Genomic DNA, 19553 nt, shown 5'->3' on the forward strand with positions numbered 1-19553 from the left:
GTACTGTCTAGACTGCTCAAGGTTTAGTAAATAGCCTTAGTGTAAAACAACATACAAGGAAAGGAATTAGCCAAAGACCTATAAAAGTTACCATTGGAAATTGTTCTCTCTCCATCTCACGTTCCTTCTCCCTCTGTGATAATCGAAAACAACGTTCATCTGAAAAATAAGTAGGCCTAACATTTTGAAATGCAACTGTAAAAATGCATTCTGTTGCTGACTTATATGCGCACTACCACACACACAAGAGGCGTCACAGCAATTAATAAAAATCTGCAAATAACTTGCTGAATATTTATTTAATACATAGATACATTACACAACATGCTTTAAACGAATAAATGCATACACAGTTCTAACTTAATGTAATTACGTATTGATTTTGATGCTACCAATCGCAGTTGTTGCTTACGCAGTGTGGATTGTTTAATGCATTTCGATGAACAATGCAAAAATACAATAAATAAATACAAATACAAAGCTACTGCATTTCAATGGAATTAACACAGAGTATGAAGAGATTGTCGAGGTACCTATGTTCCTGATAACTTATTCCCCTCACTGCGGATACATTGTTGTAGATAATTTGTGCAGAATTTTAATTGCAGATAAAATGTGTTTTTGATAGCAAGTATTTTGCATAGTAAAATACAGAGCTGACGTGAAAATAAGTCATGTGTCCGAGGAATGGATGATGTCCGACAATCACGACAAAATAGAATAGCCATCGTCTCCCGAAGCGGCCAGTATCATGACTTTCAGAACAATGGATTTCCAGTGAAATACTGGAGACGATCTCGGTTCAGCTTTTTCTCTTTCATCCTTCGGTTCTGGAACCATATCTTCACTTGACGGTCTGTAAGACTGAGCATTCTTGACAACTGCAGACGTTTCTCTTTGTTTATGTACACATTGAAAAAGAATTCTCGTTCAAGTTCTCGGATCTGGTATTTCGAATATGGGCATCTCTTTTTTCTGGACTTTGTTGCACCTACAGAAAGAAACGCAACTTGATTACATTGCAATGAATTTGAACTCTAACTGCAGATGGCATTAAAAGTCAAAGTCTATTCGACACTTCAGGGACTAATGCCTAATTTGTTTTCACACAAAACTATTGTTTAATTCACATTAAGACGAAGCACTCGGGAAAACGAAAGTATGTATACATGGGCAATAAAACGACACAAACACTGCTACATTAAATATACACATGCACGCAAACGGCCCACACTCGCACGCACCCACACACACACACACACACACACACACACACATATCCCATCCAAACGCACGCACGCGCACATGAATAACCCGTAGGTGTGTTTTCAATTCGATTAAAGTGTTTCGATTTTAAGTTAAAATATTTTGTAATAGGCCAAAGTTTTCTAAGATAGGTCTGAGAAAGTGGTCTTTCTCGATTCGCATCGCGACGATCATTTCAGTCTTTACAACAGTTCATAAACTAAATGTTTTGAATAGCCTATATATGATCCGGCGAAAGCGCCTTCCCCATAGTAAATATTTTTACGACTGCAAAGAGAATCTTACAAGCTATATAAAAACTTTTGCATGCTTATAAAGCGGCACATAAAAGCTATAGGGCAGACTGAACCGCTGTTAAACGCGTGAACCTACTTGAGCCGTTGTTCTTCTCTTCATCGCAGGTTGATATTGAGGATTCCTCCTCCATGGTTTCTGTAGGGTCTTGTTTGGTCTGCTCCGCGCGATCTGTAGGCACATTACATGCAACATCTCCGGGGACACTTGTATCTGGCTTTTGTTCGGACTGCTCAGGGTTGGGCTTCTCCGAGTTTGCGGTCTCAAAAAACTGATCAAATCCTTGTGGAAGTACCCCATTTCGGCCGACGTTGCCGAAGAAATTGCACGAGGAGTTATTACCACCGTGATGATGACTATACATGGAATCGTTTTTGAAAATAATTTCCGCTCTGTTTGTTGACTGTAGGTGCATTATCTCCTCCGTTGAATAGTACGAAGCGTAATTGCCCCTGTAATGCCATTTGCTCGGATGATCCAGTCCATAGTCCCTGAAAGTCACTTCACGAACAGGTTGGACTTGCGCTATGTTCGAAGAATAGGGAAAATTGACTTGGCACGACGTTGTTTGTGGTAAAAACGATGAGACCGACGAGAAATCATGAACATAGTACGGTAAATACATATTAGATGCACAGTTGCCGCGATCATCGTAGTCGGTCATTGCTCGCTTTAGCCTTAGAGCGGAAAAATCGTCAGCTTGACTGTTAAACTTTGCCCATCTATTGCACCATATGCGTGCGGATAGGACTCGCGAGGAAGAAAAAATCGGAAACGTACGCTGACGTGCAATTCATCTTGATCGATTCTTGAGGTAATTGTGTCATGTGATCCGGTAAAAAAAATTACCATATATCAATATCAGTCATTAAGTGAGCGACTCATAGGTAACCGCATGAGGCAGGTCATTGGTTGCCTACATTTTGAAACTCCCATGTTTGATTCCCCCATGTGTATTGCAAGGCATTAGTAAACAATCACAGAAATACCACGTCAAATATTTTGTTTGAAATCCGACAAAAAAAAAGACCTTAATCACAACGTTAAACAGTGCATTTCAAATGTAGGCTAACACATTACTTTGTATTATTCAATTGCTTTATTTTAATATTTTCCCAGTTTTCCCAACCATGTAGGCTACCCTCACGGCCGAAAGAAAACTTTAACTATGAAGCAAAATTGCAATGTTTTTAGTCTCTCTCCCTATTCCCGGAAATTGAGATTTCCAAGCCTTAAGTTGAAAATGCACGGTGCTATTTGTGCTATTATAAGAATTACTGCATCTCTTTTTTTAACCCTGTAATATTCTATTTTACTGAAATTCTTGGAAATTCAAAGTCTACCTATAGGCTACATACGAGACATAGGAAATAATGAAAAAGAAAAACAGAACACCGACAGAATCGTAATGCAGTTCACCAAATATAGTTATTTGTTGTGATGCAGCGAAAACAGATTTTCTGTTTATTCCACACAGTCTACAGAAAGTACAAATTTAGTCACAAGAATGTTTTTCCAAAAACAACACAGGGCAATATATAATAAAGGGTAATAGCATTTTGAACTGTACCTTTCTGTTTTAGCCTGAAGTAAAATCTGCATTTAGTCCGATGATGTATTCCAGTAGTAAAGCTTGTAACGAACACGGTTATCAAAAGGAAGAGAAGATTCACACTGCCAAGTACAAAACAACTGTTCTGGCTTTGAACGTCTGTGGTCTGAGACAAAGCGCAGCCGGCAATCACCAATAACCGTCAGCCAAATCATTTTATTGCACAGACAAAAGGATGTGCTATGTGTAGTGTCCTGGGTGGAGGTAAATACTGACTGCTACATTCCTACCGAGAGACTATGAAAACTACAAATTTAACGTTTTTTGCATGTCTTATCTATAGCTACTATGGGACACATAACTGGCCTTGTTACGCTTATAACACAAATAAACAACCAACGTTCTTATATTATTTTTGTTCAGCCTGGTGTATTTTAAATATGTTTATTCTATTTATTTTAAAATCTGGTAACATGCAAAGTGACCTAAAGACCCTGATGTTATTTAATTTTAGCACAGCTGGTGAATTCAAAATAAATTAAATTAAATTTTAATTTGCACGCTACCATTCCATAAAGAAGTCTTATTTAATTTTCACAGATTTAAAAATTAATTTAGATTTTCGTAAATAGAATGTTACCTGTATCGCAAAGTGAGGGCTTTCTTAACGAAGAATAAAGCTTATCTTGTGCGATCCACACTTGAGACTTTTTAATTTGTTGCTTCTTTCTTTGTTCTGTGTAGAACCCAAAGTGTTAGAGCCCAAAAAAATATGAATCTGTTTACCAGTCGATGTCCAAATATTTTTTTTAGCAGTGAATAAACCACTCGCAATAATATGAAGCTCTTTGTTAATTGTTTTAAGTGTTAGCGCATCAAATATATGAGAGTACAGATTAGGCCTATTATTATTTTTTTAAATGTGCAAAGTATTGTTGGTAGAAAGAAAGTCAGTGAAGAAAGTCACTAACTTGACCTTAACTTTGTATTGGCGCCCCCAGTTTCTAGCGGTCGCAGAATGTCTGGCAGAGCTCTCAAGAAAATCCACTCCGCTTGTTTCTCGCATCTTCAGTCTTTTAACTGATCACTTTTAGAGGAATTATCAAGACAAATAACTTGGAGCAAACTTACCTTTGTATTATTGATTGGTTGATTGGTTCAGCCATTTATTCATTCATTCATTCATTCATTCATTGATAGGTAGAACATATTTATCTTAAATACAAATAATGATAAATACTTGAAATTAATGAAAATACAAATGCACATTTGATTAAAGTGTACAGCGGTAGTGCTGTGTAACAATGCGTTTAATCGTGAGTTTGCTAGGTAAATATTTAGGCATATGAATTTATATATTAATTTACTCATTACAACTACTTTTTTCAAACTACTCTCACATCTTAAATTATTAATCAGAATTTTAATTTCACACCTATAATTGTACCACATTGTTTACCAATATACCTTGCATATAAACAGAAAGTGAAGTATTTAGAAAACATTTAGGGGGATAGAATCTGTGCATTAAAAAGGTGGAATTACAAATTATATAGGCCTAATACATGGGATTAACAGTATGTCCACGTGTCACAGGTCTATCATGCTGGTATTAAATATAGGCTAAGTTTTCGTATTTGGTATAGGCGAGTTTTGTCTTCGTATATCATGCATATTTGAAACTAAACATTATACTAATACAGAGGTATTAGTATATCTGTTATAGTTAAAGTATAGTATAACTAAATAGTTTATCCGTTCCGTAGACTCTCTTTTCAAATGATCCCAATGAATAATCAGCAAGTTAATTTGTAGAAATAACGTTTGCCGCAATTTGAACTTATTTCTAAAAGCAAGCAAAAAAAGAGCTACATTTTACATTGCGTAAGTCTGCACTACATTTACATGTAAATATGGTTAAAAGGAATTGTTTAGTCGTACACCTCCCTTTTACATATACACCCTTAATGCATAAACAGTTACAGCACTTTTCAGTTTTCTATTTCAATTCCGAGTTTATTTCGAATATATAAAATAATAGAGATTCAGAGAAGAAAGATCGAACTTGAGCTTGGACTTTATTAGCACATTTTAGAATCATCCACTGAATTAAAACAGACATATAGCACCAGAATGCAGAAGTTTAATATAATGCAGAATTTACAGAACACTTACACAACAGTTTTGATCAAAAATGCAACAAAATCAAAATGTACGTTTTCAGAACGCAAGATACAAATTTGGATTTACAATTATTAGAAAGGTTGGAACGTCTGAAAATGTAATGACTCCCAGTTAGATGTTAGCTGCCCAGTGTAGGTTTAAATGATGTCATGAATTCAATATACACGTGTCTAGTCTAAATGTGTTGCTGTTCTAAACTACAAAGCATTCTTTTTAGGCAATATAAAGCAAGCTAACATTACAACAACTTTGGAACTCTTGTTTTTCCACCAAAAACACACACCAGACACATACAAATGCAGCGACTCTATATGCCAAATAAATATCCATTTCAATATATCCAGCTTGAATATTAAATTACATTTCATTGGTGTTCAGGAGAATATTTATTTTATTTTTTTTTCAGATTTGGTGGACTTGCAAGAAAAGTCTCTTGTATGAATGATGTCTCCACTTAAAAAAAAAAACTTGCTGGAAGAAAAACAATCTTAGTATATGGTGAAGGTATGATCGCGCATCATAAGTCTTTTTTTCTTCATCCTGCGATTCTGAAACCAGATTTTCACTTGCTGATCACTCAGTTCCAATCTCTCCGAAAGCTCCTTTCGTTTCTGCCGGTTTATAAATTCGTTTATCATAAATTCGTTCTCCAGTTCGGCCAACTGTGGCTTCGTGTAAGGCTTTCTCTTTTTTCTTGATCTCACCTGTGAGGGACACCATGGTAGTCCTGGGGAGGAGAAAAATAAACTATTAGTCATCATTCTGATGTTATTGAATCAGCATTTTCATCTAAAGACAACCACAACTATGTTGACCGCGGTACATTTAAAATACTATACCGTGGAACATGTGGCATCAGACAGTATTGTCTGGAAAATCAAGAGTGGCACATTCAGTGGCTGAACAAAGCAAACATCTCGCACAATAAGCAAACATTGAAATCAATGTCACAGAATGACATCTACAGGCAGGGTCAAGGAAGAAGTTGCGTACCATCGGTGAAGGCTGACCTAATAGTCTGGGAGCTCAGTGATGGTTGGACTGGAGAGTTGGAGCTGACAGAACCATCGGTCACTGGCTGGTCAATGGGATTCAGTTCAATCTGTGCAACCCTGTTCTGCTGTCGCCTCTCCGAGTTTGAAACTTCATTGCTGACAGAGCTCTGCTCTCCTGCGTAAGCTGCATTAGGTCGACTTGGCTCCTCTGATTTGTGGCTGACATCTTGGAAGTAGTACCTCCCGGATTCCTCCAGTGAGCCCTTTTTGTGACTGTTGAGGCTAGCGCTCACAGCGGCTGAATTGCTAAAAATCGGCTGAGAGTAGCCACTGTAGGCGCGGCTCTGGGCCGGAGTAGTGCACGAATTTGGAGAACTCCACGGGAGCGAGCACACCTCACTTCGACTGTAGGACATCTGCGGAAGCCCAGATAGATGGACTCCATTGCCTCGCAGGTTTTGGAGGTACAGGGAGTCAGGAGAGTGAAAATTCAAAAGGGGAGCAACATAGCTAGAACTAAGAAGATTGTGCTCGCACATTTCTGACGAGCTCGCCCGAACGCTCCTTAAACCCGTTTTTAGTTACTCCTAAAGAATACGAGCAAGGTAATTGTTGATTTGTTAATGCACCATCACGTGATATGCAAAGTAAAATGTTTAGCCACGCCCATGTGACTAGTGCTGCAAAGTCAGAATGAAAAGCGTTTGAAATAAACAGCTTTTTGGCCTTAACAATTTTATTTCTTGTCTGTTTATTTAAAATGCATTTTGTTATACTATAAAAGGTAGTAGGTTAAAGCACGCTTGACTATTTTTGTCACATATGTAGCCTTTTGTAAAACCACAAAGAATAGAATAGAAAACCATGAGAGTTCTCTAAAATATCTCACATAACCATACAGATATAGCTTTTATTAACAATTAAGATTCGTGCCACTTTCAATCAAGACTTTGAAAATGTTCACTAGTAACCTTAAATACATTATAAACCCCGTACAATATCACGTAAAGCTGCTTCTAAACAATGTCTATTGTGAAAAGCGCTGTACAAATAAATATTCAATTATTAATCGTCCCGTGCTATAATTTAATTTAGTCTAAAAATGACACACACACACACACACACACACACACACACAAATCATAAATTTGTAATAAATTATGAAATGGCTACATGGACTTTCAAAAGAGCTGCGTTTGTGTTTTATTTCGTAAACACAACTGCCAAATTGTCTATATATTGTAGCCCAATCATAATGATCACAACTTGTAATAACTGCTTCAATGAGATCATTGTTTCTGTCTAAATTAATAGCTAACTGCGTTATTTGTATTCTCAAAACTGTATATTTCGGACGTTTGGACACACTCTCACCTCTGATAACAGATCACTCTGAATTGTAATGTAGATAACATGCATTATTTTCCGTGAAGCTGCTTTGAAACTATATGAATTGTGAAAAGCGCTATACAAATAATTGTGAATTTAACACGGGGATCAAGCTAAATAGGGCTTATAGTGCACAAAAGTCGTCAGTTTTTAGTTTGAAAGGCCATATGTAAACATTAAGCTCACAAACGCATGTTAATTTTTTTTTGGTGTAAACGAAAAACGTTTTGACATTTTATAAGAAATATATCATTTAAAACGTTGATACGTTATTATACCAGTCACCTATGTAAGTATTGGTATAATTGTCTCTTTTAAATGTTTTTTATTGTATGTAATTTTGCGTTGGTTGTTGTATGTTTCCTCTCTAAAGGATATTGAGTCTGGAAATAAACCATTTTAAATAGCTACCAATGCAATTGTTTTTAATATTTCGTTATTGAGTGGCTGATATCTAAATTCGTCTAAGAATATTTTGAGGGAAGACATTAAAATTGATTGTATTTACCTTGGTCTTGAGATGCCGAGCTATCGGTGCACGACATAATCTTTGTTGCTGGTTTCTCAAATTGTAATGTAGGTCTTGAGTCATATTTTATCCTAAAGATTTATCCAGAAGATCCAAAACACGTTTTTAAAGAAAGTGCACATGCAGGAGCAGGCAAGATGACTATTGTAAACAGGCAATTTCCGGAAAGAGTGGAGACAGTACAACCTCCCACTTTTTACGAGTCCAGTACGCATGAAAACCTTTAAAATTAGATTGCTTTAGACTGTTTGACATTCTGTTGCGCATTGAAAACACAGAACTCTCATCCGTTCAACCTTAAAAAAAAAACATTTACATGAAAAGGATATGGTAGTACATCAGTATAGTTCAAGGTCAAAGTCCAGACGCAGATTTACCAAAAACAAGTCCAAGTGCATTTAATTAGTCAGAAAAAAAGAAGAAGAAAAAAGGTCACAAAAAAGGTTTGACAGTCTATTTAATTTAAAATGTGTCCTAAATAACAAGATACCCTGAAGAAACAGTGCCGTTTTAACAGCTGAAATCAGCATGACTGAGAACTGAAAAGTTTAAGTGCCGTCGTTGTTAAACCCTTTGTACGAATCCGCCAAACAACTTGGACGTAAAACGTAATAACGTAAAACAGTTAGGATGAATAATCATTATAGTGTTGTGAGTTCTCAGCCCTACGAGGGAAGTGTTATCTGACCAGACGAAATGCTGAATTGTATGGTTTTCCCAATTGTGACAGAGTACCTGTATATTATTTATTCAAAACTCACAACGCCATCATCTTCTTTAAATGTCCAAAGCTGTTGAAATAATTCTCTAAATGCTTTGTTTTCTTTGAATACAAAGGTTCATTCTTGAATTGTAAATGATCTTAATGCAAGGCACATGCTGACCGATAGATGGCGGCGCAGCTTCATGAATTTGTGGCAAGTTTTATTCTTGAGACCTATTGCAGTCAAGGTTTAGTCTGACAATGTGTCTCAAGGTCACTGAGAAGACCCCGCTTCAAAAGATGATTACAATATATTTTTTAAATTCTATTTAAAATGCAACACAAAGTTTGTGTTGTGTATTTTTCTGCTAATTGTGTATTTTTTGCTTTTCGAAAAAAATTACTACATTTGCTTTTGAATCAAAAATAACCAAATTACTTTAACAGATGCCCAATCAAAACAATAACTGCGTCTGAATATAGACTTAAGTATTCTAAGAGTAAAGACTGCTTAATATTCTAACTAATAGAATACTCGTCACGTAAACTCATTTGGACACCTTTGCAAGTCTCAACAGTCGTGAAATTCATGCTATTAGGAATATAAATCCTCTACTGAGATTCAACAGTTATACTCAAAGTAGGCAACATAAAATTATAGGTCTATACTGTCCCTAAATAGACTGGGAAAGCGCTTTTCGGCAAATTTAATGTAGTGCAGCTGCAATGACAATAAACAAAATACAATACATTATTCTATCGCTGATCAATCCACACAAAAAATCAACCGGAAATATAAATGAATTGTGTTATTAACGCTTTACTTGGTGCTACGCGAAAACCAGCCACGGCCGTGCTGTTAAAATTAACCAAACTTAACAACGTCATTACACTTGTAAGAGGGATAAAGAGTAACATGTGAAACATGTCATTAAACTCTCTTTTTAAATTCATTTTATTTACGTCAGAGTGTTACATTCTGGGTTTCCCCCATAAAACTTTTTGAAAGCATGGAAAGAATAGTGCTCTGGAATATAGCGTAGAAATGTCTGCTACAGAATGACAAAAATGGTTTAACAATATTTCAATTATTTTGAAAAATAACTGCTATTTTTAATTTTTACAAAATCTGAAACTACTGAAATACATTGACCATCTCAACACTTCTCAATCAACCTATCTGAACTTTGATTACATCTAAACATTTCAACAAGATATAAATAATAGCCCTTACTATAAAGAGAGCAAAGAGCTAATCTCTTAAGTAAATCAGCAGTTGTATGAATCAATCTTTAACAGGGTTAAAATTCTTTCGGTCTCTTCTTATCCTTGACTCGACGGTTTTGAAACCATATAGTAATTTGTCTTTCAGACAGGCTGGTAGAAGAAGCGATCCGCCGTCTCTTCTCTTTAGTAATGAACTTAGTGTTGGTGAATTCACGCTCGAGTTCTTCCAGCTGCAGTTTTGTGTAAGGAACCCGTTTCTTTTTCCCGCGCTGACAGAATGAACCCGCGGTTCCCTCTGAGGAAATAAACATCACTTTAAACAAGCAATCTTCTGTTACAAGAACTTAAGATAAACGATGATGGGTTACACTTTGTGTCATTGTTACAGTGTATGTAAAGAGACCTACTAGTAATAGTAGGCTAGGCTAACACATGTGTGATTAGGGTATGGTTGAGGGTTGGTTGCTTGTAATTATGTATAATTCACTGTTATTACTATGGTAAGTACATATGTAATATATGTAACAAGGACACTGTAAAAAAAGAGTTACCAAATTATGTAACATTTAGGCTATTGGGTTTTTTTAATGCTAAAAGAACGCCTTTGCTTTAAACGGAATATTTGTATTTCTGTCTTGATTCATTTCAGATAAGCTTACTAAATCTGAGCTTCTGGTTTCAAGGATTCATTTATTCAACTATATTGATACTGACATGATTTTGACATTTAATAAGGCGGTGCCAAAAACGTAAAATAAATAACATGTTTAAATTGAGGGTGTCAATGAACACAAGATGAGAAAATCTCTTCGATCAGAGAATTTCTGCATGATTTGTGACTCTTTAATGTGTCCAGAAAAAAATGCTCTTTATACCCAACTAATGAAGAAAGGCGAGGAGTGATTCACAGAGCAGAACTCAAGTCTTAGCCTACCTGCCAATGATGGTTTCCAGATATGCGGGCTCTGCGTCTGGTCTTTGGAGCAATAAAGTTGACTGCTGCAATTGTTTGACCAGTTGCATGGCTGGTGGTCTTCGATTGTCAAAGTCTCATGTCTGGGATCTCCGGTCAATGCTCTATGAAGTACAGGTAAATCAATATAGGTAGGGATTCTTGGGTAGGAATAACCTTGGTAAAGAGCGTACTCCTTCAGCCAGCTGGAGGCATCACCAGAATAATCCACGGGTTTACTGGTAGACTGTCCATTCGCATTTTGTTTCACAACACTAGGCGGAAACACAGCGTTCTGTGGTACTTTGCAGCCATAACAACTGTTTCCGAAATTACATCCATAAGTGACTGAAGTACTTGTGCCGATATGGTCTGGAAAAGAAACGTAAGGAGTAAGAGACTCGGAGCACATAGAAGTCGGTCGTTCCGCTGAAGAGAACAGCGGCGTTCCTGATGCTGACCGGCTTGAGTGCGACCTGAAGGCGGACGGGTAAAAACTTCCAAACTCCTCACCCAAACCCCCTAGTACTTCCATATTTACTTGCACACAGTGTATATGACTTGTAATTTAACTCATCGTCTGATATGGATTCAAACTCAAGAAAAATGTTAGCGGGGAACAATTTCCGTTGACAGTTAAGCTTTTATGTTTATTTTCCGACTAATTACATAGGTCAGATAACCTAGTGCCTGATTGGATAGTTTTCACCATGTGACATGCAAATAGTTAAGCTGAACTTGGACTACACCACACCTCAGTTGTCTACGAGTAAGCCTGGCTTAAGGTAGCATTTTAACAAGTTTTAAATAACTTTTAAGATTAATTTTCTTTTATGTTAATGCAAAATTTTGTTCTCTGTTGTTTGTTATATACAGGCTATTTGAAGCCTATTGAATTACAATCAAAAGCTTACGCAGCAAATCAGTGGAAATGTCTCAAATTAGACCTGCATTTATGTGTTTGATGCCAAATTTTTCATGTGATTTTCATGTGCATATATATATATATATATATATATATATATATATATATATATATATATATATATATATATATATATATATATATATATATATATATATATATATATATATATATATATATATAATTATTATTATTATTATTAAAGTTTAAAATAACTTTTCTGTCATCATATTTTAAAATGTATTTTGGCATGTATAAATATATATGTATATGATGACAAACCTGAATGTTCAGCAGCCAAGAGGCTAGTCTTCAGAGTCGCATGATATAATTAAAAATAATTTTTAAATGCCGAGTGCTCAAGAAACTCTTTTTTTTTAAACCATGATACATTTTCTTCAGGATCCTTTGATAAAAAGAAAGTTCAAAGCATTTATTTGAAGTAGAAATTAAATGTCTTTACTTGATCGATTTAATGTGTATTTGATGATTAAAAGTAATAATTTCTTTCTTTCTTTTTTATAAACTTACTGATCTTATTGATAGGCCATAATTTGATCAATATCAGAAATGGCTGCTGTAATATTAATCACTAGGTGGCTCTGTAATTTAATGTAGCAGAAAAGAAGGTGTGCCAATTTTTCTGGTATAAGGGGTAAGGTTTTAGGGTTAAGGTGTAATGTCAACGTCATTGTGGATGCATCAACCATTTAAAAAAAAAGAAATGAATGAAAAAAATCTGTAAATTATTCGCATTTTCGTAACTGCAGGGATCCAAGGGTTAAGTGTTAACGGCTCTGTGGCGCGCGCTTGAGTGTAAACGACAAATAAATTTTGTGATATTGCACTGTACTTTAGCCTTCAATTCCTCAAGAACACATATATATTCTATCTACTATCTTCTACGATTTATTTGAGCATTGCTTTTTGGGATTTTGTGAGCGGGTGCAGTTGTGAAACACCTGTGAGTTGCCCAAAAGCACAATTAGAGCTTGAAGGGAAACCAGACAACCTGCAGTTTTTTTCTAGTGCCTTCACAAGAAGCATTGGCATACCACAGCAGTAAAGCTGTAAAAGAAAGAACGACGGAACATACCTTTCACAACGATTAGTTACTCTGAGTTGGCTGCGTTCCATTCTGGATATTCGTAAAATATCCCTGTGTAAATGCTGCCCGACGCATGAACACTACCGTTTTCCTCCAAAATTCTGGTGTAGGCCTATAGAAATTAGAATTTTGAAGAATTTTTATATTTCCTCTTTTCCATTCTATGGGCCAACCATAAAAGCAGATCACATGGCAGCGCTCGCCTTGAAGTGCGGAAGTGTGTTTATGTGGCCTGTCTTTATTGGTGCCCAGTTTATGTTGTTTACGTTTATTGTAGCTATGTGGGCACTCAGTGTTTTTTTTCTTTTCTTTTTTTTTCCTCTTCATTTTGGTAAACATTTCATGTTACAAAAGATTAAGTGCTTCTCACAGGCTATTGGCTAACTCAACAAATGCTGAACACTTCTCTCACTATAGGGTGACCAGATTTCTCATAATATGGGGACCAGATTTTCACATCTTTCCATGAAAAACAATAGGCCACATAGGCTAAATAGGCCTATTTGGATTGTTTTTATTGTTGTGGGTTCCCTATTATTATTATTATTATTATTATCATTATTATTATTATTAACAATTCACTACACCCGCAAAAAAAAAAAAAAAAAAAACATTGACAAGAAGCACACAGTAGCCACACAAGAGTAAATACAAATATATATGTGGTAGCAACAATTATCGGGATTCAAGCGTTTTAAGGCCTTTAGTTTAAGCACATATAAGATATTGTTTTATTTAGCAGCAAGCATGTAGCCACTTAGATCATAGAAGACCATTTGCAGTCAATACAGGCAATTTACATGTGTTTTTTAAAAGCTTTTTAACCGTTAAAGCGTCACCTATGGCCCGATCTCCCTAAAAGTTTGCATGTTTCTTTAGAGTCATGTATTGCATGTGCTCACCTATTTTCGTGAAATTCCGTGCTTTCGTTTAGGATAGACTTTCGAGTATATTTTGCCACACTCATTTTTTAAATTACCCATAGCTACCCAAGGGGTAAAGTTATTATTTTTTATATATATAATTATTTACCTAGAGTCCAGAGTATTGCACGGCATTGGTTTTATGACCTAGGACTAGTTAGCAAAAGTAGTTTATTTACATAATCGCAAATATTTAATTAATTTGATTGACAGCAGTGGTCCATGAGGTAAAGTTGTTCAGTATGAAGAGATCTGTCAAATGATATGAATATTGTGTGTATGTGTGAAATACCACAAGATTTCAGAGGCATAAACTTGTTAGCGCCAACTAGTGGCCGATTTCATTCAAAATTCTCACAGACCTCTAGAGCCATGAGTTGAACATGCCCACAGCGTTTCGTTCCCGGTCTCAATTAACCTTGTTAAATATGTGTTCAAATTTAATTTTCTGATTGCAGCCATATTTTTTGAGACACGCCAATGTCATAGCCTACTATCATGGCACTTTGGACAAAGACAGAGCATGCCAATGTTCAAGTCAATCGGACTAGCAGTTGGGTAGTTATAGCCATTTTCACGTATTTTTTCTGTTATAGTGATTGTCTATAACAGCATATAGCAATTTAGTTTTTTTTAATGTATGTACATTTATAACACTAATACTTGTATTATATTACTTTTGTATAAAAATAAAAAAAAACAAGTTACTGCTGCTGTGAGGGTGAGGTCTAATACAGCGTCTATAGGAGTGATGGTAAAAATATACATCTTTCTCTCTTTTCACTGCCGTTATCAATCTCACTCTATTTTTTCCCCTCTTTTTGAAAGTTGTGAAATCACTATTGTGGAGTCTTTCTTTTGCTATTTGAGCAAATGGGGACACAAAAACTATATTTAATGTATAGGGAGAGTGGGGGCGGTTGCAACACTTTTTACATTTCCTTCAGTTTCTCAGCGACTGTTTGTATTAGAAAGAGAAAAAAAATAAAAAATAAAAAATAAAAAAAAAATATATATATATTTATATATATATATATATGTTTATTTAAGACCAGAGTTCATTGAGTTAACTTATTAAAGTAAAAAAAAACAAGTTTGTTTAAAAACACCTTTGTCAAAATCCCACAAAAATGTATGTAGGCCCAACTGTAGTAACAACCAGTAACAATTTCATAACACCACCAAAAGCACATAAACTGATTAGTTCATAACATCAAGTATTCATAATTCCCCAACTGACTCACAATTGTGGCAAATGTAAATGGAACCACCATCAGTGCAGGCTTCATGAGCCCATGCCTTGCATTTGCAACACCATGCGTGGACACAGTTGCAACAATGCGTTGCAACTGTCCCACCCATGGCAGCCATCTTAAAACTAGTGATGCTAGCCTAACACATTAGCTTGAACAAATTGTACCTAAGTCTGTTAAGAGCTAAGAAACTGCACATTCAAACTATAAAACTATAAAGATCAATACTTAAAAAGTTTAGACAGTATGACAAAAAAATCTAGTTGTAAAAAAAGTTACTTTTTTAACTTGAATTTCAGTTCTCCCATATGGAAGTTTAACATGTGGCTGTTAACTTCCAGAAAGAAGGAGGGACATACTGAGCATGTGCAGTAGGAGTGTCATGACTCCAGCTCATTCCTGATTGAAGAAATCAGCAATGTTGCAACTGCCACACGTTGCAACTGTCCCCACTCTCCCTCTCATTCACCGCTATAAAAGTTAACCCAACTATGACGACTTGTGAAAAACCCGGAAACGTGAAAATGGTCTTTTGAGCTCATACATGTGTCCCGAGCTTGGTGAAAATATCTTGTTCCGTTCACAAGTTATAGTCATTTTAGTAAAATTGGCCCCTTCCACATCAAACATTTTGGCTCCCATGTGAATCGAAATTTCAACTTTTTAAAATAAATATTGATATTCACTCTCCAGAGAATATTTCTGCACTGGTTTGGTTACGATCAGGCAAACAAAACTTAGGACTAGATCGCAAAAGTAGGTTTTCACAAAAAATCCAAAATACCCCAAAATTTCTCCAGAACGACGAGCAAATATCAGGCATGCATTTTGTCCGTCTTGAACCGATGGTTCCAACGATATAAAAACTGGTAAATGAACAAACCGAACCGAAAGCATTTGTAGCCTACTTTATTATATATTTTTTTAAAATCGCCACATTGTTTAAATAGCAAATGTATTTGCGCCAATTTGTTCACCCATGGGCGTGCTGGTCTGAAAACAAGGTGTGTTCAGGCGCATTGTTGGCGTGTTGCTATTTTGAGGAAACTGAAATAGGCTGTGTCACTCACCAACAAAAACCTGGTTAAGTCAAAAGCACAGTATTTTTTGTGTTATTTAAAGGGTGTGTTAGTAATATGCGCTTGTTGGCGGGTCCACAACACCTATACACTCTGATCATTACACACACAGGGACACGCAGCAGCACACAAACATTTTTAATTTCAGTTAAAATGTAAAATATTATTATTGTGTACATACATATAAAAATGCCTACATGTCATAATGGATTGCATGTATTAAAATTAGCCTACCTATTTGCAGTATTGATGAGCGAGCAAGCAAGCATCATTGGACGAGTATGAGCAGACCCGTTTCCTCGCTAGAGAAGCGTTCAGTTTTTCTGCTTGCAAATTCCACCATGTAAACAGCGAATCCGCCATGGTGCAAGTTTATGTGAATAAGGCTGTATGTGTTAATCAAAGCAGATCCCTAAAATCACTACTGTACACAATTGGTTAATTTAATAAGTTGTACATGTATTATTTTTTTCATACATTTATTCACATTTATTTATACATATACATGACACGTGAAATACTATTATTTATATAGATGAAATATTAGTAGGCTGTTGCCTTAATGCAAAATGCTGTTTTCGTAACACAAACTAAATTATTTGAAACAATCAAAGATTGCTAGGTCGACTGGGATGCAAAATGCAGATTTTCCACCTTTTGACCACATGACACAGTTGAGGGGAAAGCCTCAGTGCTTCACAAAGCTTGATTTCACCGCACTTGTATTTAGTTAAGTCCAGAAGCACTAAAGCATTACAACTTAATCTCTACTGCATGTTTCTCAAAAGCAGCGTTATCTGAGTAAAAATATTGACTGAGAATGTTGAGTGAGTACTGTGAGTTCATTAGGAAATGAGGAACAGGTGCGGGTGATCAGAAGTCCGGGTATAGGTGCTGATTTATGCTTCTGCCAGTGGGCTTTATTACACCCAAAGTATTGAAAACATGCAACTGTAAATACATTACCCACCAAATACAAACACATCTTTATTCACATCTGCTTTCCATGAGCAAATGATAACTGGGCAAAGCAAGGTGCTTACACTGACACATATACATATGCACAAATGCCCCATAAAACATATTAACCCTAAAAAGGGCAAAGAAACATCAGATTATATATATATATATTTTAATAACAATAAATTAGATTTACAATAAATGTATTTATTGCTATTTTCCATCTTATCTTATCTTACAAATAATACTATTTCAATTTTTTTTCATTTTTATTAAACATAATGCTTGTTTGGCAATGTGTGTTGCAACATTTTTATTGAATTTTCAAAACATTTATTCTCTTATAATCTAAACTTTGAAATTATGTAAAATTATGTTGAACAATAAGTATAATGCCTATTTATGAATATATTAACCTATTAACCCCAATTTTTTGGGGCCTATAAATTATCAATGTGACCAAAACTTTACTGAAAAACCTGTTGTACACAATTTACTTCATGTTCCCTTTCGAGGGAACTTCACACTGGGTCAACTAGGGCCAGCTCTGGGAACGCCTACTGCATGATAGCGTCTGATGCACGTATGTCAACTCAGCCAATGGCGAGAGTGAGCGTCACGGGCGGGTGACGTCACGTCCAGGAAAGGATAAATACACATCCGTTCCGATCGCACTTCAGCTTTTCTGCCTCAGCTAAGCGATCTGTGTGAAAGCTGTCTCTGTCTATTTATTGTTGTCCGTCAAAAGCAAAATAAGTCTCAGTTTAAAAATTAAAACGTATTCAAACAGTGTACTCCTCCGTGTCCCCGTTTCCTTACGGGTGGAGATACACATGATTTGTGTGTGATATTTGGGAGTGAAATTAGACGAGCGCTTTTTGTCATCAAATGTGTCACCTTTACCACAGGGTCTTCCTTTATTTCCTGATTTACACAGCGAGCTGTGTGGATCATGGAAGAAACCATATTCATCACGTCTTTTCAGCCCTCAAGTTAAAACATATAGTGATATAAGGGGGCTGAAAGAATATGGTTATGGGGCGATACCTAAAGTGGATCAGACGCTTGCGAGTTATCTGTCCCCTGCTTCAGCATCGTCCCTCACGCTCTCCACTAAGCCGTTAAAAACAACATATGGGCTTTTGGGGAAAGCGTACACAGCAACAGGGCAGGCTGGTGCGTGTTTGCATACAATGAGTATTTTGCAAGCGTACCAGGCTGAACTGCTGGGGGATTTGGATGACGGTGAAACGGTGAGCCCTGAAGCAGTTTGCGAACTGCATCGGGCCACAGATTTATCTCTGAGAGCCACCAAGGAGACCGCTAGAGCTATTAGGTGGTCTACAGCAGCCTTGGTTGCGACAAAGAGACATCTGTGGCTCAATTTCTCTGACATCAAGGACAAAGACAGGGCTTTTCTCCTCGATGCTCCAGTGGAACCTACGGGTCTGTTCGGCGACGCTGTAAATACAGTCGTCGACAGATTCCAGGAGAATAAAAAACAAGTGGAGGCATTCAAGAAATATCTTCTGCGCCGCCACCAACCCTCTGGGGCTGCTGGGCGTGAGCAGCCCCAGCCGTCTAGCTCTTCATAGAGGCAGCAGCAAAAAGAGAGTGTCGCATCTTGTGCTCCACCTCAGAGATACGGTGGGCCAGGTCGGCACTCTCAGCCGAAGCCTTCTAAGCCGAAGACCGACTTGAGGATCGTGCTTCAGGCGAAGAAGGCTTCAGGCCAAAGGAGGTCCTTCAGGCCAAAAGGCTTCAGGCCAAAAGAGACCTGACGCCAGCAGCGAGGGCGCCCACATCAACTGCCTGGAGATGATGGCAGTTTTCAAAGCATTGAAATTTTTCCTCCCGGACCTGAGGGGCCATCATGTGTTGGTCTCGAGAGGCTGGTTCTCTTAGTAGATTTTCTGGCAGAATGGAAACTTCTACCAAATATATCGCTATGGGTCCTGCAGACGATAGAGAAGGGGTACAGAATTCAGTTTGGGTTCCACCCACCTCGATTCAACGGAGTGCTTTTAACATTAGTACGTCCAGAGCAGGCTCTGATAATGGAACAGGAAGTAGAAACCTTGTTAAGAAAGGAGGCTATAGAACAGGTCCCTGAACAGAACAGAGAATCGGGTTTTTTGACAGCCGGTACTTCTTAGTTCCAAAAAAGGATGGAGGGTTGCGCTCCATATTATATCTTCGTCGTCTGAATTGTAC

The 19553-nt window shown here is 36.7% G+C and overlaps 3 protein-coding genes across 3 annotated transcripts; all 3 read right to left on the minus strand.

Moving 5' to 3' along the window:
* Nucleotides 1-265: 265 nt before the first annotated feature.
* hoxd11a (homeobox D11a) lies at nucleotides 266-2415 on the minus strand. Its single transcript, XM_079821518.1, has 2 exons — nucleotides 1639-2415; nucleotides 266-991 (listed from the first exon to the last, which is right to left on the minus strand). Exons 1-2 carry the CDS (start codon nucleotides 2222-2224, stop codon nucleotides 759-761), a joined length of 819 nt encoding a protein of 272 aa, XP_079677644.1. The 5' UTR covers nucleotides 2225-2415; the 3' UTR covers nucleotides 266-758.
* Nucleotides 2416-5784: 3369 nt separating this feature from the next.
* hoxd12a (homeobox D12a) lies at nucleotides 5785-6830 on the minus strand (the record flags this gene model as incomplete). Its single annotated transcript, XM_079821152.1, is given in 3 exon segments — nucleotides 5785-6021; nucleotides 6263-6284; nucleotides 6286-6830. Coding segments are annotated over 3 exon segments (804 nt in total).
* A 3383-nt stretch (nucleotides 6831-10213) lies between these two features.
* On the minus strand, nucleotides 10214-11626 carry hoxd13a (homeobox D13a; the record flags this gene model as incomplete). The annotated part of the gene is made up of 2 exons (XM_079820636.1): nucleotides 10214-10434; nucleotides 11074-11626. The coding sequence occupies 2 exons, from the start codon at nucleotides 11624-11626 to the stop codon at nucleotides 10214-10216; spliced, it is 774 nt and encodes a 257-aa protein (XP_079676762.1).
* Between the last annotated feature and the right edge of the window lie 7927 nt (nucleotides 11627-19553).

This window comes from Gobio gobio (genome assembly GCF_949357685.1).
Source record: "Gobio gobio genome assembly, chromosome: 7".
Taxonomy (NCBI): domain Eukaryota; kingdom Metazoa; phylum Chordata; class Actinopteri; order Cypriniformes; family Gobionidae; genus Gobio; species Gobio gobio.